The sequence below is a fragment of the Trachemys scripta genome, chromosome 1 (genome assembly GCF_013100865.1).
Source record: "Trachemys scripta elegans isolate TJP31775 chromosome 1, CAS_Tse_1.0, whole genome shotgun sequence".
NCBI lineage: Eukaryota > Metazoa > Chordata > Testudines > Emydidae > Trachemys > Trachemys scripta.
Window position 1 is genome coordinate 199,070,773 of NC_048298.1, and position 24,917 is coordinate 199,095,689.

Sequence of the window (24,917 nt, forward strand, 5' to 3'; positions counted from 1 at the left end):
CCCACTGGATGACCGCTTGCAGTATCAGTCCCTATTTTTTTGCATGGCTATTACCCTCAGCCTCCCAGTGGAGGATGTTCAGGACCCCCAAGGTCAATTCCTGGACATTTTTCAACCCTAGGGACCCACCCGCACAGCTTTGCCCATCTACTCTGCCATATTGAAACTGGCCCAGACAGTGTGGCACACACTAGCCTCTTGTGCCCCTACACCAAAATGAGCAGAATGCCACTATTTTGTTCCCTCCAAGGGCACAGATTTTCTCTTCACCCGCCTGCTGCCAAATTCTCTAGTAATCAATGTTGCTACTGAATATGCCTGCCAGCAGCACTTCAAATCTGCAATGCAAAGAAACTGGACTTGCTGGGTAGAAAAATTTATTCATTGGCAGGATTACAATTCCATATTGCCAGCTACCAGGCTATTCTGGCCAAATACGACTTCCTCTTCTATTCTAAGTTTGCAGAATTCCAGGATTCTTTCTTCCGACTGATAGCAGGACATCCAGTGCATGCTGAATGAGGGCAAACTGGTAGAAAAATTCACGCTCCAGGCTGCAGTAGAATCTGCAGACGCTGCCTCTTGCTCCTTATCGTCCAGGGTTGTCCTTCATTGCGACTCATGGCTCCAATCCAGTGGTCTTCCTAAAGAGGTCCAGATGATGCTGGAAGACCTCCCCTTTGACAACAATAAACTGTTTAGCGATAAGATGGACAAGTCCCTTCATTTCCTTAAGGACTCTCATGCCACCCTGTGCTCCCTGGGCATCTATACCCCAGCCCCCATCCTCCCACAACAGCATCCACCCTTCCGCCCTTGTCTTTGCACCAGCTATCAACCATACCCCCCAGTGACCCTTTGAAGCACCTTGCCATTGCCCTCGCTCCCAACGGCCCTGACACACTTCTTCAGCCACCTCGGTAGCCTCAACTTCCCACCGACCGTTCAAACAATCGTTTTGACTCTCATGTCTAGAACTGCAAACTATCACAATCCTTCCGGTTGTACCACATGTCATATTCGGGGGCTGCCTTGCACTCTTTACCCGCAATTGAAGCTTGATCACCTTTGACTGCTAGATACTGGACATCATCTGTCAAGGATACCTGATCAAATTCCTTTCCTTTCCCCCATGCCACCTACCCGGGGGCCGCCCATCGGACCCTTACCCAAACTATTTTCTCAGCAAAGCCACTGCCCTTCTCCACAAAGGTGCCATAGAACTTGTGCCGCACTGCCACTGTAGTCGTGGCTTCTATTCCCCCTATGTCCTCATTCCAAAGAAAGGGGCTAGTCTGTGCCGCATCCTGAACCTCTCCTACTTGAACAAATTCATCTGCAATTTTTGCTTCCGGATGGTCACGCTCCCTCTTATTATCCCCTCCCTTTCCCATGGAGCCTGGATCACGGCTCTCGATATGAAAGATACCCATTACCAATTCTGTGTCCTCCCCTTTGGGATCATATTTATGAAGGTCTTTGCGGTCGTTGCAGCCCACATGCGTGGACTGGGCCACACCCTATTTCCTTACATGGATGACTGGCTTCTGGTGGCACCCTCTCACTCCACCTCCTGACCAGCATATGCACCCTGCATATCCCCCTTCACAAATTAGGAGTCTGCATCAACAAAGAAAAATCCAGCCTCTTCCCTACCCGCACACTTACCTTTATAGGAGCACATTTGGACTCGGTGGCAGCCAGAGCCTTTCTCCCCAGGGACTGCTTTACCATTCTTATTTCCCTTAGTACCATGCTCTGACATGGTCCACGCACGTCTGCCCGCCAATGTCGCTTCCTTTTAGGAAACATGGTGGCCTGCACTGCTGTTACACCACATGCCTGTCTCTATATGCGCTGCCTCCAACCTTGGCTCCGCACAGTTTACGATCCACAGTTAGAACCACTCATCAAGCTGCTGGTCCTCCCTCTCCTGGTGCAATCCACAGCCCTAGTGGGCATGCTCCCTCACCACAGATGCATCCTTAGTGGGCTGGGGCACCCTCCTGGACAGCCACACAATTCAGGTCTCTGGTCCATGAGAGAAGCATGGATGCATATCAATATCCTTGAGCTCCAAACAGTTCATCTGGCCTGCCAAGCCTTTCTGGACTTTCTCCACTCCTGCCTTGTACAGATACTATCAGACAACATGACGGCAGTCATCTATATAAAGAAATAGGACAGCGCCAGGTCCCCCTCTCTGGGCACAGAAGCCGTCCACCTGATGGAACTGGTGCCTCCGACACCAAATCACCCTACACGCAGTACACCTCCCAGGCACCAGCAACACTCTGACAAACTCAGCCGTTCTTTCCATGCTAACCACAAGTGGAAGCTCCACAACCCCACTCACCAATCTCTTTTCTACCAATGGGGCCTCTCTTCTACCATGACCTCTTTGTGATGCTCTCAGGGCAGTGTCCTTCTCGTTCCCTGGATTGCACGTCTACTCTATGCCTTCTGCCAACTCCCCTTCTCCCCGAATATAAAATACACAAGGACCGGGAACAGTGATCCTTATAGCCCCCTCCTGGTCTCGCCAATACTGTTACACTGATCTTTCACCTCTCTGCTCGCCCATTCCCCTCCCCAACATTCTGAATCGTCTGATGCAGGACCGCAGCCACCTGCAACACCCCAACACATACCCCCTTCACTTCACAGCTTGATATTTGGTTGGGGATCCTGTGTAGACCAGGCCTGCTCTACACCCATCTGCAACATCCTCACTAATAGCAGAGGACGTTCCACTCACATGTGTTACTCTGCCAAATGGCATTGCTTCACGGCCTGAGTGAGTCGACATAATATTCCTACCAACTCTGTCTCCATTCCTACTCTCCTAAACTACCTCCTCCATCTCCGCCAATCAGGCCTAGCGCACTCCTCCATCCAAGTTCACCTAGCTGCTCTCAGTGCCTTCCTTCCTCCTGGGGATGGCTCCTCTGTATTCACGCATCCAAAGACCTCCAGATTTCCTCAATGTTTTTCCTCCTGTCCGACAGTCCATCCCGCCTTGGAACCTCAACCTAGTGTCCCCTCTGCCCTCACCAAACCTCCTTTCAAGCCTCACCCACCTCTCTGTGAAGGTTATCTTCCTGGTGACCACCACCTTGGCAAGGTGATGGCAGACCCCCCCCATCCCCAATTCACCCTCCTTCATAAGGATGAGGTTTCCCTGTGTCTCCACCTCAAATTCTCCCCAAGGTGGCTTCCTCCTTTCACCTCAACCAAAGTATATACCTCCTGGTCTTCTACCCCAAACGTCATGCCTCATCCCTGGAGTGTGCCTTCCACTCCCTTGACGTCTGCCGGGAGCTGGTCTTTTACTTCCACCAAACCCACGCCTTCCACACATCCCTGCGACTTTTTGTCGTCATTGCTGAGCGTTGCCGTGGCTCCACCCTCTTTACAATGCTACTCCAAGTGGATCTCCCACTGGATTGAAAATTGCTACAAACTATTGGGCACCACGCTTCCACTCAGGATCACAGCCCACTCTACACAGGCTCATGCCATCACATCTTCCTTCCTAGTGGATGTACCTTGGCAGGACATATGCCAGGCGGCGACCTGGTCTTCTGACCATATCTTCTCCATTCATTACGCCATTGCTCCCTCCATGATGACAGATGCCACCATCGATCATGCTGTCCAACACAATTGGTCTTTCCAAGACCCCTCGCGTCTGCCTCCTTCCTGAATACTGCTCACTATTCTCCCACGTTTGGAATCCACATAGGGATCAGCCCTTGAAGAAGAGAAAGTTACTTATTGTAACTGGAGGCTCTTCGAGATGTGTGGTCCCTATCCTGCCCTCCTCCCCCTCTGCTCCAGGCTCCTCTGCTGCTGAGTAAGAAGGAACTGGAGCAGCGTTGACCCATGCAGCCTTTTAAAGCCTCAGATGCACCATGTGGCTGACACATGACACACGTGTGGATCAATGGACACTGCTATCAACAGTTCCGGCTCTGGCGCACGGCGCACCTCCGCACCCACATTTGGGATTCAGATGGGGACAACACATTTCAAAGAACCTCCAGTTACAGTAAGTAACTTTCTCTTACATTCGATTGTCACTTTGAGTAAATAGCTGCTCCTTTGGGGCTGGAGTTGCTTCATGTGTTCAAAGTATTTATTTTCCCTGATGTATATCTATACCAGTGCGGGGTAGATTATTTTTATCTTCTTAGAGGGCGTGACTAGGTAGAAGCAGCAGACATGGAAGGTAATTTTAACTGCTGAATGTTGGAGAGACTAATTTCCTTTTCTTTGACTCATCTTTTTAAAGAAACCTGATGAGAAATATGCTAAGACCCAGTGTTTTGGAATGCACACTGAGAAGAAGGGGCAATGGAAATGGGGGAGGATGGAAATAAAAAGGTGGTGTGGGTATTGCCTTTTAGCGCTTTCAAACATTCTGTATGTGGTTTAGCAATTGCGAGTCTGTATTTATTTTACAGATTTTTCTCCTTTCTGAGCCACCTACTTTTCGTTATGTCCCCTGTTCTCTGTTGTCATTCAAATAATAGAAAAATCACAAAATAGAGGGCTAGGAGTCTGGTGGCACCTTAAAGACTAACAGATTTATTTGGGCATAAGCTTTCTGTAACTTTACTTCCTGAAGAGGCAGTTTTAATACACATACATTGAGAGATTATCTATGTCTACACTAATGAATGATGATGATAAAATAATCAGCCCAAGACTACAATGCAAAACATAGACGTTTTCATTTGTTTTTCATTCTGAGAAAAATGTTATTTTTATGGCCTTATCCCGTAGTGGTGTATTTCTAGACTGGGGGTGGGGGGGTGGGTGGGAAATAGGTTAACAGAGAGAGAGAATTTGAATGACTTTTGAACTGGCATGTGATTAGATCAGCAAGGTTTGATTTTAGGGATGATCAAGGCAGTATTATTCTTGCTAAGATAAGCTCAAATAAATTGAAAAGAATATTTTTAATGATATTTACAAATATAAGGCAGTTCGTCCCAAGATGTGACCTTTTGAATGATGGGTGGACTACAGAGGGGTGGGTGGACATACATTTCTTTCTCTCCTGCTGATTTCCAGTGCCAATTTCATTAAGGACTGTTATGTAATATTAGGAAAGCATTTAGGTCACATAAGCAATTGTTGTAGAAGCTTCAAGGGTATCATGACCGTGAATGCAAGGAGAGGTCATTCACAAGATAATCTCTCCATTAATATATGATCTATGCTATGAAAGAGCCACTTGTATAAAATAGTATGTTATGAAGACTACTAAACCAGCTAATAACATGCAAATACAAAACAATATTGTGAGTTAGTGAGTAAAGTGTGTGTGAGAAATATACTTTATCTGTATATATTCATGCATAGTAGCAAGGATTATTGATCAACACTTTTTTTTATTTAAAGTTGTTTGTTTACATTTTACTATGTGCAAGTCTTATGTTTACATAAGCAATAAAAGCATTCTAAAATCAATTGACTTCACAATTCCATATTTTAAATATTATTCCACTATTTGTAGTCTGCCTGTGTATTGTGCCTTCTGTGAAACAATATTTAATCTTTCTTAAAATAGAATAATAAATACAGCAAAACCCACACAGAAGACTTTAACTTAATAGCCTATTAAGGAGCATGCTTTGCCTTTTACCTACAGAGGTTTATTCTGTAGTCTTTCAGCATGTTTGAATGGACAAACTGATTAAAACAACAAGGAGTCTGGTGGCACCTTAAAGACTAACAGATTTATTTGGGCATAAGCTTTCATGGGTAAAAACCTCACTTCTTCGGATGCATAGAGTGAAAGTTACAGATGCAGGCATTATATACTGACACATGGAGAGCAGGGAGTTACTTTGCAAGTGGAGAACCAGTGTTGACAGGGCTAATTCAATCAGGGTGGATGTAGTCCACTCCCAATAATAGATGAGGAGGTGTCAATTCCAGGAGAGGAAAAGCTGCTTCTGTAATGAGCCAGCCACTCCCAGTCCCTATTCAAGCCCAGATTAATGGTGTTAAATTTGCAAATGAATTTTAGTCCTGCTGTTTCTCTTTGAAGTCTGTTTCTGAAGTTTTTTTTGTTCAATGATAGTGACTTTTTTAAATCTGTAATAGAATGACCAGAGAGATTGAAGTGTTCACTTACTGGCTTATGTATGTTACCATTCCTGATGTCCGATTTGTGTCCATTTATTCTTTGGCCAAACCGGACAGTCCCTCCGCAAAAGAATAAATGGACACAAATCGGACAGTAAGTGAACACTTCAATCTCCCTGGTCATTCTATTACAGATTTAAAAGTCACTATCATTGAACAAAAAAACTTCAGAAACAGACTTCAAAGAGAAACAGCAGAACTAAAATTCATTTGCAAATTTAACACTATTAATCTGGGCTTGAATAGGGACTGGGAGTGGCTGGCTCATTACAGAAGCAGCTTTTCTTCTCCTGGAATTGACATCTCCTCATCTATTATTGGGAGTGGACTACATCCACCCTGATTGAATTAGCCCTGTCAACACTGGTTCTCCACTTGCAAAGTAACTCCCTGCTCTCCATGTATCAGTATATAATGCTTGCATCTGTAACTTTCACTCTATGCATCTGAAGAAGTGAGGTTTTTACCCACAGAAGTTTATGACCAAATAAATCTGTTAGTCTTTAAGGTGCCACCAGACTCCTTGTTGTTTTTGTAGATACAGACTAACACAGCTACCCCCTGATGCTCAAACTGATTAGTAAGCCCTAGCGTTTATGTTAAAGTCTAAATTGCACTGATTTGTTTCGACACATCACTGTGTTTGTTGTAGTAGTAATAATAATAATAATACCTAGCTCTTATAGACCACTTTTCCTCAGTAGATCTCAAGGTAATACAAAATGAAGAGTTTCTGCCGGGACAGGATGTGGTGCTAAAGTATTTTATAGCACTAAATTTAACTTAAAGCTAACACATAAAAGGCTTGCACAAGGTGTGGTAATGTAACAGGTTTCCTTACTGTGATGGAAGTGGCTAAGTTCAACAGAGATGCTTAAGAACTGAATATATACTTACCTGAATTACCTATATTACTGTATAATCCACAATGCATTAACGAATGCATGAAAGGGGTAAAATATGTTGCAGTATCATGTCACCCTGTGTAATAATTGTAATTCTTCAAAGAAAAGTAAGTTTCAATAGATCCATGCTCTTGGTTTTCATGACTGAGTCATGAGATTCACAATTCAGCAAGTTTAAAAGAATTTAGAACCTTTCGGAGGTTTGCTGATTATATGACTGAAGGGTGCAGATGGATGTCACAGCCTCTAACTTCTAATTCCTTTTTTCTGCTACAGCAGGAAGTTGAATAGCTGTACCCTCTAGCAGTTTTTATGGGGAAAATGATTAGTTTATTATTGATTTTTCTTTTTCTAGGGCATAGCCTTGAGATAAAACAACTTGATACCTCCCCTCCCCGCCTCAGGAATCTGTATATTTAATGTCGCATGTTCTTTTTCTGTTGACATTCATTTCTGTTCAAGATCCATATGCTGTAATTGTACAACATTTAATAAAAAAAAAAAATCTACATTCATAAAACATTTAAAGTTGCAAAGCTAAGCGCTCAGAGATGATGAAACTACTTCTAGTGTTGCACATGAAACTTTAATTCTTTCTCCATTAGAATACACCTTATGACCATCTTTTTATTCCGTTTGTACAGCACCTAGCATAGGGGTCCTGATCCATGACTAGGACTCCTAGATGCTACGGTAATATAAATAAATAATAGAAATGAAAGAATAAATACTATGTAATCATGTAACTATATATTGTAATATATATACACACACAAGGCAGAATTAAGGGTTGCACATAATTGATCTAATTATTGAAGAATATTGTTATGCGATCTTTGTGTTGTCATATTCAGATTTTTGATTGCTTATTTATGAAACCTTCACGTTTTCTGAGTATTGTTATTATGATGGAATACAATTAATTGTTCAAATTACTTTATCCATTTAAAATAGAAATGGAATGTCAATAACAAAAAACAACCCCCTACCCCCAAAACAACAACCTGCTCTAGCTAAGGCACATGTCGTTCCTTTAAACATCCAGTCATTTGCTGCAGCTGTGTAGTGCTCAGTGCTAGCCAGGAGAGTGCTTTGTGCTGGGCTGGTCCTCTGGTGCAAATTAGCTCAGCTGCTCTGAAAATGAGGCCACTTCTACTTAGGGTCCTAAATACAGATTTAGGAGTGCAGTTTTCAAATGGGCCTAAATTACCTGGGAGCACAAGTCCCTTTTGAAAAGCACATAGTAGGAGCCTAACTTTTAGGCTCAAAGATTGAAAAATTTGGCTGTACTATGGAATGGATTATTGGAAGTCCATGGCTGATAGGCTGGAGGTGTTGGTTTGGGAGGGAAGTCTGATGGTATATTGTGTGAAAAGGTGAATGACTGTATGGCTGTGCTTTCACTATGGTAACAGGGTGGATAGAGGAAAGGTTGGCTGTCTATGGTAGAAATGAAAGAGGTTCATAGGCTAGATTAGAGGAGAAGGAAAGAATTGTAGGGCATTGGGATAGCCTGGCTTTAGGTCAACAGAGATTCAGAAGACATGATTTGATTGTGTAAGAAGAGGGGGGATTGGGAGTAAAATACTTTTAATCTGGTTTATTTTGCATTGATAGTGCATGGTTTAAAGTGGTCTCGCTTTCTTCCCACCACTCTAAGGGAGCTAAAAATAGAAGATAGAGAGGAATAATAATTTAGGTAGGTTTGCCAGACAACCTGAAATTTTCTTTTGACTGTTTGATCATATGCCATGATGATACATGTGAAGTTTTTGCATTTTTAAGTGATGTTAAAGTACCATAAATTGATGCAATGACATGGTATTGAAGATGCAGGTATTGAAACATTCTGTCCCAACATTGTAACATGATACGGGTTTTTGAGTATCCCCTCCCCCAAGTCGAGCCTTTCAGATTTTATGGGTCTACAGTAAGATGGCCCTGTACAGTTACACTGTTGTATGCACACACTTGAGGTGCTTTGTGAGGCCCCCAAACACATCAAATGCAGGTATTTCTGCATATTTTCATCTTAGAAACTGTTGCGACACTAATAGAACTTTATTTTTTTTCTTTGTCGGTGGTATAATACTTAACCACCCATCTGGTTTAGAAGCTCTGGGTAGTTAGACTGGGGAAATCCAGCTAGAGCCAAGGTCAAAATTCCTACTTCACCTGTTGGATTTGCACTGTTTAAGAACCAGACAGCTAGAGGTTAAGTATCTGCAGGAGTGGACACAGCTGGATCTCCTGGGGAAAAAAATCATGGCTCAGCTAGCGGCTATAAAAGGAAAAAGCAGAAAGGAGTAACTAGTCGGGGGGAAAGCATGTACTCAAGCTGATAAAAAATTGTGGTGTTCTGCTAAAACCTCCCAAGAAATGGAAAGGCTTTTGATGGGACTTTGCAAAGCGAAGACTTTGTATTTGAACCTGTTTATAGCCAGGAAGGGATGTTCTGTACTGGGACCTGCTGCTGTTGTTGGTGTGGGAGTGCCCGGACTGTGACAACTTGCTTAACAGTGTTATCGTTTGCACTCTGTTTAAATCATAACTTCACTTTTTATTTTGGTACTGAAACTCTACAGACTTTCATCCTCAAGTCTGTAGCTGCTTTGAGGAAAGCAGCAGCTTACACTGACGTGCTTCTGTCTGTACCAGCAGAGCCTTTGTAACTGGAAAGCTGCCTGCTGGGCTTGAGGTTGATGTGACTTCAGCAAAAACAAGTGGAGCTGTGTTTAACTTTGTGCTTCTGGGGACTCCATTTTTTTTCGTTGGAGTTATTACTTTGAGAAGTTGAAGTCTTCTTTTTTTTTGTTCCTAATAGTTTTATGAAAATTTTTGTTTCTGTTGAAGTTATGTCTTTTTCAAACCCAAAGGACACTTTTCAGCCAGTCAGTTAAAAAGACACTTACAGTGCAGTTAAAGCTGGTTATTTGAAGACAGATGTTTTATTTAAAGCCATTAGACTTTGGCTGGCATTTTCAAAAGGGCACAAGGGAGTTAATTTCAATGGGATTTGTGATCCCAAGTCCCTTGGGCGCCTTTGAAAATCCCAGCCTATGATGTTCTACTGCAGTTAAGGTAGTGTTATAAATACTATCAATGGGCACTGATTGTGCCTCGTTATAGTTACAGCTGACTTCTTGTTAGAGTGAATTTGAAACTGAATTTATCTTTGAATTTAAACTACATCAGAATCAATGCAACTGAAACTTCACATACATGTCATTTTTGAGTTTATGGGAAGTTTGGGGCAATTAAGACAAAGTGCTTCCTTGAAATGAATTGTCCAGATTTGTTATTCACTTTTAAAAAAAATGTTCTAGTGCTTTTTTTTTTAACCTCTCATGAAGTGTTCATTTAAAAGTGCCTTGCTTTAGGTTTTAAGGGATTTGTGAATAGGATTGGAGAAGATAATTCAATGGGTAAGCCTAAGAATTCAAAACACCCAGGTGTATGTGTAAACACAGATATATATTTAAAAATAACACCTATTTATGTTTTGTTAAGTGTATATAATATCCACCTTGGGTTCATAATACATCTGTTTGTGTGCTTTATGTAAAAACACTAGTTTGCGTGCTTTGCAAAGTATGCATGACCCCACAAGTGGTGGCTGGGATAGAATGGCTGGCAAGAAACCACAATGGTTTGACCTCAGAAATGTAGATGAGGGAAAACCACTTGCGGCCACTTTTTCCCCATCCTTGTGTTAAGTAGACTTATAAAAATCAATGGTACTATTTAAGGAATAAGGCTCTTGTTTAGGTAAATATCCCTCTTCAGGAAAGTAAGGAGATACATGCCAGTACACAGCAAAGTTCTCCCAAACAACCTTAACTTTGACCCCATGATGCCCAAATGGAGAAATATCAGAAACTCAGACCTGCTTAAGGAGGGAGCTTTATAAATTGGCTTTTCCTGAAACTGATGACTGAAATAAATGTGTGGCTACATCTTAACAAAACGATTTATTGTTTTGTTTGCAGTGGTAGTATGCAATTGGAGTTTGATAGTTTGTTTCCTGTTTTTGGTTCTGCAGGATCAGAAAGAAAACTCTTTTTAAAATTTCAGTTAGTGTTTCTGTGGTGCTGCCTTTAGGGTCTTTTCTTATAAATTAGGATAATTATTCCCCGTCCCTCCAGTATGTCCAGTATTAACAAGAGGAGGAATTACTTAATTCCATGGATTCCAACAGCTGTGGGCAAAATTAAGTGGACAAATTTGTAAACACTATGAAATATCCCCAAGGAAAACTCCCACATCACCTGGCAACTTGACTACCATATAGCAAATGATGGAATATTAGGTAGTAGCGTAGCACAAGTTTTGGCTGTGGTCACTAGAGGTATAGTTAACATATCAAATATTTCCCATAGTATGCGAGATATGTAGTTTTCTCTGGCTAACTGATTTGAATACTTGTCTAGAATCAGACTGGCATTCTGGTTTAATGTGATTATCTTATCCCTCTTGTTGTTCAGTTTGTGTGGTTAGTGCTGTTGTGCAGTAGTAGCATTTTTTTTGAATCCTGGTCAGTTGTGCTTTTAAGAAAGAAGCAGAATCTGGATGAGATTATTGTGCTCAGAGGAGGGTGAGTAGGTGTGGCCAGTTTTCTCAGATTTTGAGAAAGCAATGTCATATTTAAAGGAGGAAAAATTGTGAGAATACAAAACCCCTGCAAACTCTAAAACATTCGTCTGAATGGTTGAGGTGACTGCTGGACAAGTGGAGCAGTAGAAAAGAGAGAAAAAAGTTTGCCAGGAAAGTTCAAATTATTATTAGTATGTGATCATGTAATTAAGATACCTTTTAACAGAATGGAAATCAAGTGCACTTGGCAAACTATTTTTTCCCCCAGGACTCCTGCCTCATTTAGTACACAGGATGGAACCATTCTTGGAATGAATCAGGGCTGTGAAGTGAAAAGGCAGTTGAATGCTGCCCTAGAGAAGTGTCTTCTATCACTGCCTCTGTCACAGTGTTGCTATATGTTGTTGGGCATGTCACACAAGCCACAATTTTCACAGCTGGCTATTATGTGTTCCTCATTTTCTGGGTACCCAACTGGAGACACCTGGGGTCGTATTTACAAAAGTGCGCAGTAGAATTGATCAAATAATTGATTTACTGGTTTGGAAGCCAGATGGAAAAATCCCCTTCCCCCTCCCAAATTGCTCCACCTCCCACGTTTTTCTTGATGAAACAAACAAACAAACAAAAAATGGAAAAATTTTGATCAGGTCAAATTGTTTTCAATGTTGATCAAATCCACATTTTCAAAAATCTTGTTTTCATTTTGTTTGGTCAAAACTAATTGCCAAATTAGATTTGAATTTGCAAATAGTTTTGGTGCCCTGAAAAATGCATATTTTGGTAAATTTAGTATTTGCCAAAAAAATGTCACCCAGCTCTAATACTGAGCATTCACAGCTGTCGCTGAAGGCAACGGAAGCTGTGCTTGGAACATGTAAAGTGCTATATAATGCTGAGTACTCTGAAAAATTAAACCCTAAGCATCTCAAATTGTCACCCAAAATTAATGGAGACTTGAAAATTTTGGTCTTCATTTTCCTTACCTCTCTGGGGTGTTGTAAAATAAATTCATTAAAGAACTAAGATACTATGATGAGAGCATCATAGAAAAGGCTATGAGGAAATTAATAATTGTGTTGAGTACAAGGTTTGGATGACGTGCAGTAAATAATGCATGGGGACACACATTGAGTAATTAAGATGAAGAGAAACACTGAAAAGTGCTTATTCAGTGAGCACTCTCCAACCTGTGCACTGATTGAGATATGGGTTATGTGAAAAATTAGTATCTGATCAGGTAATGAGACCAAGTTAAGGCAACCATAAATTTGATATTTCCTAAATGAGTGTTTGACTTTCCAAACTTAATGTTTTTTTTTTTTAAATTTAATTATTTTGGATGTAATAGATATATAGGATGAAATCCTGGCCCCGTTGAAGTTAATGTAAGTTTTAGCATTTATTTCTGTGGAATCATAATTTCACCCTAGAAGTTTTTTGTGTATTGGCAGATGAGATGTGAGAGGCATTTTTATGTTGGAAACAGTACAGGATTTTGGAATCTGGTATGTTGAATTTATATTTTAAGATATTGGAGTCCATTATTATGTTGATTTAGAGGGCCCATAGGACTTTGACTACATGACAGTACAGGTAGAGATGGGTGGTTTCACATTTCATGATGCTTAAGAATGGACATACATCTCATCAACTGCAAGAAATATTTTATTTTTCAATAATTTTGAAGAAATGCCAGTATTTCAAAAAGTTTCCTGCTAATAAACAATATAAAAACGGGTTCCAAGTTTCCAGGACAAGTCACTTGTAACAATTTTTTTTCTTCCTAACTTATCTTAGTAGACACTATATGTAGTACAGCAGCTTGTTTTCATGTTAGACTGTATTTTGAAAACAAAAGCAATATGCTTGATTAGAAAGTTCTTATCAGGTTTGTGACTTCAAATGATTTATTTTAATTATGTTCGTATATTTGTTTGATTGTTCCATTTTTCATTAGCTTATCCTGGGACGTATGAAGCTGAAGTGCCAGTGTTTCTGAATGATAACCCATCTCATTGCAAACTATTAACTCTGTCTAGTACTGTCAAGTCACCTAAGATAAACTTCGATCCCCCATTTTTGATATTGATGCCTGTTCCTCTGGATATGAAAACTGAGATGTATGTCAATATTATTCCAAAAGACTACTCAAGGTAAATCTTCACTTAAATTCCAGATTAGTTTGCCATAAACACCATAATTATCATGCTTCCTCTGTTTTCCGCTGCAGGAGGTACTTGATAATTGCTGTGTGGGTTGGTGTTCATATCACTGTCTGCTCAATGGAGGAAAATGCAGTACTTAGCAGGAAATAGTGATAGTTAACAGCATTTTAGCCTCATGATGTATCATTTCTCTACTAGCTCTGTGCTCCAGAAATGTGTCTGTCCATCAGTACAGGACAGATTGTCACACTTTTTGTACTTTTTTTGGAAAGCAAAGCAGAACTATTGAAAAAAGCAGCAGCTATGAGAGCTTCTCAGTGACTTCAGTCTGAGATTCACATCATAAACTTGTTTTTTTTGGTGTCATGATTAGATGAAAACATTGTAGCTGTTATTTTTCTCTGGCAAATGGATTAGAAATCCTCAAACAGTTAGTTTGGGTTAATATGATTTTGTTATACACATCATTGAGTTACACTGGATGTACTATGATTTCATTATCTATGCAAGGCTGTATTATATTTCAACAAAACAAACACATTAATCTAAAAGTGTCTATAAATTAGATTTATTAATGATTGCGCCTTTTTATTCATATTTTTTAGATCTCCAAATATAACACCGTTAAACTGAAGATTTGAAAACAAACAAAACCTTTCCTTTAATCTCCATACTGTATAGCAAAATGTATTAGTCCAGAGTTGGTGCAATATTTGGTTAACAGATGTCTCCCTGAGTCCTTTATCATGGGTTTTGTACCATATAGCATTGTACAGCTTAATATTTTTGAATACTAGGGCTTGGTAATGGTATCCAGAGCTTTTAAATTTTAGGGCACTAGTTCAAATACAGCTCAAAGCAATAGTGGTTAAAGTTACCATCCGATAGGTTTTTGTTACCTGTGTTAAATGATGGTATGGTCTCACCATAGTTTCCAATGGATAGGTGCTAACATATCAAAATGAATACCACAGTTGCTGACATTGTTAGCATGTTAGGCAGAACTTGAATTGCTCCCTTCCCTAGTACTAGTCTCTCCAGGCAAGAGTTGAGGCACACTGGTATGACAAGTCTTAGGAAGCTTGTACTTCCTCTACCTGTGATACATTTTTTCTGTGGTTAAATAGTAAATTTCATTTTCCAGTACAGTTAGTGGCACGTTTGTATTGCAGTGTCAGAGATCTGAATGAACATCTGACATCCTCTTTCCTACAGATGATGGTCATTTGTAGGTGGGGTGAATTTCCTAGGATTTCTGTTGAGAAATAGTAATTTATTGGATGACTTTTGTCAATAATACCACAACTGGATCAAGCCGGACTCCATATGGGTCTGGGGATCCACTCACATAGATTTGATTGCAAGATTGGGGCCTAAATTTGTGTGACCAGGGGAAGTATTTCAAAATGTCTCTGTCCAGGAGGTTCCATTTTGTGCAAATAGATATATAGTAAAAGCTGTTTTGAACAGTAGAACAATTTGGTAAGCGTTAATACAATTAAATCAATATAGAGAAAAGCTTTAGCATAGGTGATTTTTAAGGAAACAAATAAAAGTAATACTTAGGCCTTAGTTATAACAATGGTCTGTAAAAATTCTTCCGTAGAATGCTGAGTTGCAGTTGGTCACTACAGAAAACTAATTGCAGTACATTTGTAAAAGACAAAATGGCACGTTAAATGTTAAAGGACTTATAATTTTTCAGTTAGTTTCAGTTGACTAATAATTTAAAAAACAAATTTGTGTTATGATCATGGTTCATATATCAAGCTGCAAAAAGCAGTTTGATAGATGTGTGACTTAACTTTGTTACTGTTGCCCTTTGGGAACAAACATCATTATTATTGATTTTTAACACAGGCCGTCAGCACTACAAGTTGAAATTCCAGAGCTTGAATTTGAAGATGGTGACAAGATTAATCCCCTTTCTGTGCAGTTTCCAAGTGGCCAAGTTATTGCAGTCTCACCAGAGGGGACAAATGTAGGACTCACTTGTCATATCAGCTTCAGGTCATCTAGGCCAGTGTCATTTTTAAGGAACATATTCTTCATCGATGATGAAAAAAACAGGTAATGCATTTAAATTAAGTTCATTTGGGGGAAGGAAGGGTACTCTCTGTTTTGGAGAAGTGGGTAAGACACAAACTTTATGACATAAACTAGCTGGAAAAAAATTACAATGAGTCCCTAATATAAACTAATATATTTGAAAGTAAACCAAAGAAATACATTGTTTTGAGCTGGATTCCAGTTCCAAATCATGCTAGTTAGCTTTGCCCTTAAGGTTTAAATCATTTCAGAATCTTGTACTTTGCTCAGTTTTTCTCTGTTCCCACTCCCTCATATTCACTTTTGAGAAGTGTTCTGTTGAGTAAACAAATCCTACTATTTTTGGTCCAAATTGTTTTGTTTAAAAAAAATCTCCGTTAGATTTTGTTTTTTGGTTTTGTTTGTTTGTTTTGGTGTTATACTTTAAATGGTACTGCAGTCGAACAGGAGGAAGTAACAGCATGAAATACGGTGTTCCTGTCAATTCAGCTTTGTAAAGTGCTTTGCAGTCTTCCAGAATGAAAGCCCCTTATTAACCTAATATATCATCATTTTAATGCTTAATTCATACAATACAATGGAAAAAACCTTTAGAGTTTATAGTTTAGAGGTCTATTTAAAGAACGAAATGTTTGACTGTAGGGCTGCATGAACCTTGCAGGACTTGTTTTGTGTGGCTAATGGTCTGCAGCAGTTGGCAACTACCCAACCTTGGCTGGATTTTAAGGTGGCTTGAGTTTGTCTTGAACCTAAACCTCTATGACATTATCTTTCCTTTGAACTCCCTCTCTACTATATAATGTTTATGGGAGTGGGGCAGGACCTGTCTTCCTGTCCAGGTGCTAGGAAGTCCCTATGGCTCCCCATGGTATCAGAGAGAGCTGGTGGCCCTTCTTTCTGCTCTGCAGATCTTTAGGAGACTTCCAGGAAAGGACTACCACATTCACCAATCCTGTTGAGTTTCTAGATGCTGCTCCCGTCCCTCCTCCATGCACATGGAAAAGGAAGTAGGAGACCGAATCTGTCTGAAGTTTCTATTCACATCTTTTGCATAAAGCTAGTTCAGTAGAGTTCCTAGTAGTCCTATGCTGATTTACGGTGTAGGATGTGAAATCAGTCAGATCACAGTTAAAGTTCAGGATCAGGAAGCCGATGTGCTCTTTTCCCCTCCCACCCCCCCAAAAGGTAGAATTGCTTTTTGTTTTAAATTTCTTGCAGTATAACTTGCTGATTTTTTTTTTTTTTTTGGTTAGATATTCACTATATACAGGTTCCATCACAGACACCTTCCTGCTCCCCTGGACAGGAAGCTTTATTATGATTTCCCCCCCGATCCCACTCCTACACAGAGTGCTTCTAAAGATCACATGGGCTAAAGCCTGGCTTATACCAGTAGCCCAGCATGGCCCCACCAACACTGGACCTCTCAGTGGTGATTCCAGTCTCACTTCCATTGCACCTGGATATGATCACTCAAGACCATAGTCAGCTGCTCCACCCAAACCTGCATTCCCTTCATTTAACAGCCTGGAAACTTAGTGGCTAAATCCCATAAAAGAGGCTTACTTGGAACAAGTTTGCTAGGTCATACTAAGCAGTAGAAAGCCCTCCACCAGGGCCGCCTACCTGTCAAAATGGAAGTGGTTTTTGGTCTGGGCTTGGCAAACTGGAGTTTCTCCAGTGCATTCATCCATCCAACACATACGCGACTATTTGCTGCACCTGAAACAGCAAGGCTTAGCAGTTTCCTCTACCAAGGTTCACCTGGCAGCAATACCAGCTTGCCACCCTCATGTGGATAACAGTCTGTTTTTTCAAGTGACATGACAATCAGATTCCTTAAAGGCCTGGAAATGTAACCTCAATTAAGAGAACCTGTCCCCCCACTCTTGAGACTTGAACCTGGTCTCGTCTAAACTTATGGGACCACCATTTGAGCCTTTAGCAATGTGCTTCTGGGAGGTGGTTTTTCTAATAGTCATCACTTCTGCCAAAAGTCTCTGATACTTTGTATTGCAGTATAATATGTTGCACAAGAGACTGAATATATCAGGGGTCAGCAACCTGTCAGAAGTGGTGTGCCGAGTCTTCATTTATTCACTCTAATTTAAGGTTTTGCGTGCCAGTAGTACATTTTAACGTTTTTAGAAGGTCTTTCTATAAGTCTATAATATATAACTAAACTATTGTTGTATGTAAAGTAAATAAGGTTTTTAAAATGTTTCAGAAGCTTCATTTAAAATTAAATTAAAATGCAGAGCCCCCCGGATCGGTGGCCAGGACCTGGGCAGTGTGAGTGCCACTGAAAATCAGGTCGTGTGCCGCCTTTGGCATGCATGCCATAGGTTGCCTACCCCTGGAATATATCTTAAAATTAGAATGGTGCAAAGAGCTGATAAGCACTACCTTAATTATTTGCCTGTCATTATTTCTACTGTGATCTCAATTTTCAGGGTTAAACATTTTGTCCTTTCAAATCTTGTGAGGCTACAACATGGTATTAGGTTTGCCCTAAATATAAAACTAAATATTTATAATATTTTTATGCAAGAATTGTATGAATACTTAAGTAATTAGAGAGGGAGTGGTTGGAACTTTTATATTCTGTTTCTTGATCTATATCAGTGTAACTCCACTACTCTTTTTTGGTAGACCCATTTTATTTACTTCTAAGATAAACTGTGATTTGGGATGTGGTTTCTTTGTAAACCTTTCAGTAATTCGTAGGAAAGGATAATACAAAACAATAGAATTTTGAGGCTTGAAAAATAGCCGCTCTGCAGGCACAGTAGTTAGTTTCAATAACTCTTTTTATATGATCCAGTAGCAGCTTATCAAACCTTGTTATGGAGGGATATACGATTTTAGTGCATAATAAACCTTTATCTGTACTGCCATTAAAATGAAAGAAGGTATATCACCATTCACTTGAAGAGGAATTACTTTAATTAAAAAAACAAATTCAATAAAAAGCTGGCATTAATCTTCTTTGAGTAGATGCGGACGTGTACTGCACTTAGGTATTTGCACACCCAGTGCACCGGAACTGGAGAAATTTGCCTAGCAGTACCTGTAGGGGGTGGCGCTCGCACCTCGTGGCCATAGCCCCTCCCCTAGCTGCACGTGGCAGTGCAACACCAGCCCTCCTTCAGTTCCTTCTTACTGCCAATAGCTGAGTCGGAGCTCTGTGCGGTCTTAACCTCATAACCTCTCAACTAGATTAGTTTTTTCCCCTTGTTGTATATAGTTAGTAGTACCCTTTGTGTTAGTTGTAGTAGTTTTTCTCAGTGATGCCCTCACAGGAGTTCAAATGTTGTCCTTCGTGTGGTGAAGCAATCCCACACAGTGATCCCCACACACGGTGCTTCGGATTCCGGGAGTGCTGCTGCTGCACATACTGGAGCAGGTGCCTCTCCGAAGAAATGGAGGAGCCATTCCCTGTCAACTGTGCTGAAGAAAAGATTGCATAAGCTCAACTAAGACTGCTCTTGGTCTTGGGGCCATAAGCAAAAGACTCTTTTGCTTCCCCAAGGAAAAGCATGGACTGGCATGGAGTTTCATAGATTCATAGATTCTAGAACTGGAAGGGACCTCGAGAGGTCATCGAGTCCAGTCCCCTGCCCGCATGGCAGGACGAAATACTGTCTAGACCATCCCTGATAGACATTTATCTAAACTACTCTTAAATATCTCCAGAGATGGAGATTCCACAACCTCCCTAGGCAATTTGTTCCAGTGTTTAACCACCCTGACAGTTAGTTGGTACAGGTGTGCAGGATGGTATGGGTAGCTCTAACCCTTCCTTGGTACGGAGTATGGAGGTTCGAAATCCTGTACCGTTTACTCGAGTTGCAGTCTCTGGACTTCTGTTGAGTCTGGCACGATGAGGGAGATGCCAGTATCAATTGTTTCCACCTCAGCAGCGTATCAGGCAGGTACAGATCTCCTTTGCCTCTTGGTCCCAATCTCTCCTTTGGTCTAGGACTTTGCCAGGGCTGCATCACCTGTAGGTAGGGTGACCAGATGTCCTGATTTTATAGGGAGAGTCCCAATTTTTGGGTCTTTCTGATCCTATTACCCCCCACCCCCTGTCCCAATTTTTCACACTTGCTGTCTGGTCACCCTATCTGCAGCTCTGTCAATTGAACAAGATGCCGAACCCTTGGGTCTCTTGGCACTGCACCCCAATATTGCCCTTCCGTAAGTTGTGAAAGCAGGGCTGGTACTGGGATGCATATGGAGGACCCCGGCACCGGGAATCTCCTTGGCACTGCTACAGTCGGCACCACAAATGCTACTGTGGCAGCTTTCGCTGCCCTTGACATCAGTACCATCAGACACTCTAGTACCGCTGCTGACTTCAGGACCAACACCATTTCCGGAATGGGCATGCTCAGTACTGATGGTACCACTTCCATTGGCAGTGCTGCCTCCTGCCTTATTCTGGATGATGGACGAATAGGACTGGTTACTTTCTCTCTCTGGTCTCGTTCCACCCTTATGTCTGGGATCCTGAGGCTCCTTGGTATAGCCTTTTATTTTATTTAATGTGAATTTTGTAATGTGGTGGTATGCCACCGTGGGTTAAGCTTTGGTGACTACAGTTTCAAGCTCAACAGAGTGAAAGTCACCTCTGCTACTTGTTTCAGATTTCGAGTTTCTGGGACCACATAAAGACCAAGGATAGTGACCACTCATACATTTACAAATACAATGTCTAGTGTGTTTTACAAGTTACAGTTAAAGTTAAGATTTCCCATGCCTATAGAATTTTTATAAAGACTAACGCACAATTTACAAATATAGTTATACTCACATCCTTAATGATATTCTTAAGGTCTGATGGCTGTTTTGCCAATTGATCATCAGTAGAGGGATGGTTCCTGCTGGAGCTTCCAGTAGGGAGCTAAACTTTCCAATCTCTTTTTATAATGTGATTCTGACTATACCTCATTAGCATTTATGCACATGGTGCACCCTGTGGTTAGGGCATGTGTTAGAAAAATGTGACTACTGGATATCTTGTAAGCAAAAAATAACTCTTACAGTAAATTTCTTGCAATACCACCCATTGGCACATCTTTTCCTATGATCTTGTGGCATAGGGTCATTCTTTGGTTGCTTACTTATGCCAAGCATTTCTTATGTCTATGGCCTAGGGGGGAGAGGGATAGCTCAGTGGTTTGAGCATTGGCCTGCTAAACCCAGGGTTCTGAGTTCTATCCTTGAGGGGGCCACTTGGGAGTCTGGGGCAAAATCAGTACTTGGTCCTGCTAGTGAAGGCAGGGGGCTGGACTTGATGACCTTTCAAGGTCCCTTCCAGTTCTAGGAGATGGGATATCTCCTATTATTATTATTTATTATTATGGCTAAGCTGACATCTTACAGGCCTCAGCCTGTAGGTCTTGTGTTTCAGCCCTACTTACTTAGATACCTAATGTATACTTATCCCCTTTGATACTTTTATAATTCTACAACTTAAATCTATATAGCATACAATGATTATATATGAGATAGCATGTTAATCATAACATCACACAATAAATGAATGATAAAATGAAGTAATTGGCTACATCCGTGTCAGAGTTGGGGTCGTCATCCTTCCATTCTTCATCGGCTAACCTGGATTGAAGGTTGCTGATGGACCATTATGGATACCAGGATTGATACTCGTCTTCCAGTTGGGATGGAGGCTCTTGGCCCAGTGCCTAATGGCCACTAATGCCTTATCCAGGTCTTTGGCCTCCATGGAATCTGTGGGATGCTCCTCAGTTGTGGAGGTTCCCCTCTTCGTCTCGCTTGAAGGCAAGATCACTGGCCAGGTCTGCAGTGGTGACTGTTGATCCTCCCCAGGCCCAGGGACTGTTAGTCCTCTGGGCAGAGTCTTCAGAGTCGTCCCATCTGGGTCCATCAGCCCTGCAACTGGATCTGGCTTTGGCTTAGTTAAGGTACTCATTGTCATCTTTGGATGATTCTGTGGTGCTTGGATCATCCTTCCCTTCAGTACCAGAGGATTTTAAGGCCTAACGAGACCTTTTGCAGTGTGTAGTTGATTCCCTCAATACCCAAGTGAAGTTCTTGCAAGAGAACACCTACAAATTAGTGGATATCCTGCAGCCATCTGCCCCTGGGAGAGTTGCTCTCCCTACTAGTGATGTGTTCCTTGAACCAGTTAAGGCCCTCTGGAGCACAGTTGTTTTGTTCCTGCTTGCAGCTAAGTGCATGAAAAAGTGCTCTTTTGTTCCTGTGCAGGGATTTCAGAGGTTTTACTCCCATCCAGCCCCAAATTCTCTAGTTGTAACTGCAATGAATGACAGAGCCCAGCAGGGCAGGTTTAAGTCCACACCCAAGGATAGGGACTTTAAATATTTTGACCTCATGGGCAGGAAGATTCATACCTCCTCTTCCTTACGTATGTGAATTGCTAATCAGCAAGCCTTGCTGTCCAAATACAATTTCATTAATTCTACCACTATGTCAGAGTTTGCAAACCAGCTGCCTGAGCCCTCATCAAAGGAATTTTGGGCATTTCTCACTGAGGGCTGCTTGTTGGCTAAGATGTCCTTGCAGTCCGCGCTTGACAGCACAGACATCTCGGCCAGAGTGATGACGGACTTCCTGGCTGCAGATATTGGGCATTGCTTCCTATGTCCAGCAAGCCATTGAGGATTTGCCCTTTGAGGGCCAAATGCTGTTTTTGGACAAAATTGATGAAATGCTGCGCTCCTTCAAGGACTCTAGGGCTACCCTGCCGTCCTTGGGGCTGTACATGCTGGTGGTGCAGAGGTGCCACTACAGCATTTAACAGCAGCAGTAGTATTGTTCACAGGGCATGTTTGGCCAGTCCTTTCCTCTTCCGATGCAACAGGACTACCCCAGAAAGAGGGATAGATACCACAGGAGACAGCTCGGGGTTTGGTCAGTCCACATACCCTCCCCCCCCCGCATCATCCAAGAGCGCATTTTGACTCCTTGGACCAGAGCACTGTTCTAGTAATTGCTCCTTTATCCTCATGTCTCCCCTTTGGGGACAGACTGTCACGCTTTCATAATGCTCGGGGCTATCACGATTGACAGCTGGGACATAAGCACTGTCAGACTGGGTTATGCCATGCAGTTCCTCTCCACACATCCTCCCCACCCCTCTTCAGGGACCCCGCCATGAAATACTACTGACCACATGAGAGGAGTAGGAAGCGGACCTGGAGTGAAAGTGATTGAGTCCTGCAGCAATACTGAGAGAGATAAAAACACAACATGAAGTGTGTGTTCCCTGCCACTCCCAAGGGGTTGCTTCTATGGATCTGGTGCCATCAGGTTGCCATAGATACATACCCCATGTCCACTACTGCATGCAGCTAGGGGGGAAGTGGAGGAGCCAGATCCCAGCTGCCCAGCACTCTTCATTGCACCCAGGGACAGGAATGTTTCATCTGTGCACAGGAAATGTGTCTCGCTTACTAATACAGATTCCTGCTCTCTTGGAGCGGCAGCTGCTGCTGCTTGTGGACAGCAGATTCCATGCATCTGTACGATCAGACTCCTCCTCCCTTTGCAACTGCCTGCTGCTGAGAGGCTCCTGCCTTGTAGACTGGCCTCAGTGAGGTAAGGAGGAGACCCCCTACTTGTGTTCACAGTTCCTGGCCCTTGCCAAAGTGTATGTCTGTCTTGTTGCTGGCATGTTGCTAAGGCTACTGGTAACCATGTGGGGAGCTGCCCTGGGAGTTGCCCATGTTTCCCTGCCTTTAGCTGCCCTGTTAACAGACAGGCAAAAAAGAAAGTTAGATGAAGGCAGTGATAAAGTGATTACCTAACCGAATGTATACTATACATATACAAATTACATCCGATCCAACTCCAAACCACCACTTGTTGTTGGGTCACATTGAGTCCAGGTTGGGTTGCAAACCTCTAAGTCTAGCTCTTAGTGTGTGCTTTATTTGGGACAATGATGCTTCAGTCACTTCAGCTAGGAAGAAGGTGGTGGAGTACTACTATATTCATTGATTCCAAGGCCAGAAGGGAACCTGTTGTGTAACCCAGGCCATAGAACTTCCCAAAAGTAATTCCTAAAGCATATCTTTTAGAAAAACATCCAATCTTGATTTAAAAATTGGCACTGATGGAGAATCCACCACAACTGTTGGTAATTTGTTCCAGCAGTTAATTAGTCTTATGGTTAAAAATGTGTGCCTTATTTCCAGTCTGAATTTGTATAGCTTCAACTTGCAGCCATTGGATTGTGTTATATGTTTCTCTGCTAGATTGAAGAGTAAATATGTGTTCCCCATGTAGGTACTTATAGACTATAATCAAGTCACCCCTTAACCTACTTAGCACAGTCATTGCTAGTTAGGCTCTCACAGTGAGGATGAATGGAAGCAATGTGATGAAGAGTTTTGTTACTTTCAAACAGAAAGAGGTTATTTATCTCTTTTGCATATTCACCCTGACCCAGCCTCTGCTTGGGAGATTTACAGGATGTGCCCAGAGGTTCAACCTTGATCCAGCAATGTATTGACGCATTTGAACAGCTCCACTGAAGTGGTGGGACTACTTGTGAACTTAAATTGTTTTGCTGGAATGGGATCTTAGAAAGGAAGTGAGGTACAAGTGAGGTGTTGGGGTGTCTCTTGAGTCTTTAGTTCTAGAATGCTGAAACAGAGGGACGTGTTTCCCCAGCAGCTCGCTGCTGTGAAATGGGTTCCATTGCTGCCTGACAAGAGATGTGTAACCCTTCTGCCCATCTAAGTTGGCAGCAACAAGGGCCGGGTTCTGTATCTTGGGGTTCCGTTTCAATAACGCAATGCAAAACCGGCTCGAGCCCCCACCCAGTGACCTGGGACAATTACCTACCACCCCCTGGGTGCCTCTAAGAGGCAATACTTCCCCTCTCGCAAGCACGGAGTCTGAGTGTAACAGAAAATGTTTAATAACATGAGGTAAACGAAATTGGAAAAACACCACAATCAGGATTCATAACACAAACCATAAGCAAAAAAACCCACCCCAGCAAGTTGGGCTGTGTCCTTTCCCTTGGGTT

The 24,917-nt window shown here is 41.8% G+C and overlaps 1 protein-coding gene across 1 annotated transcript in view; it reads left to right on the plus strand.

Annotated features, from left to right (window-relative positions):
- CFAP47 (cilia and flagella associated protein 47) overlaps window positions 1–24,917 on the plus strand; it is a 660,392-nt gene that overhangs the window by 99,364 nt on the left and 536,111 nt on the right. Inside the window, exons 25-26 of the mRNA XM_034754614.1 lie at window positions 13,618–13,813; window positions 15,686–15,895. Coding sequence (XP_034610505.1) covers window positions 13,618–13,813; window positions 15,686–15,895 — 406 coding nt within the window. The remainder of the gene's footprint in view (window positions 1–13,617; window positions 13,814–15,685; window positions 15,896–24,917) is intronic.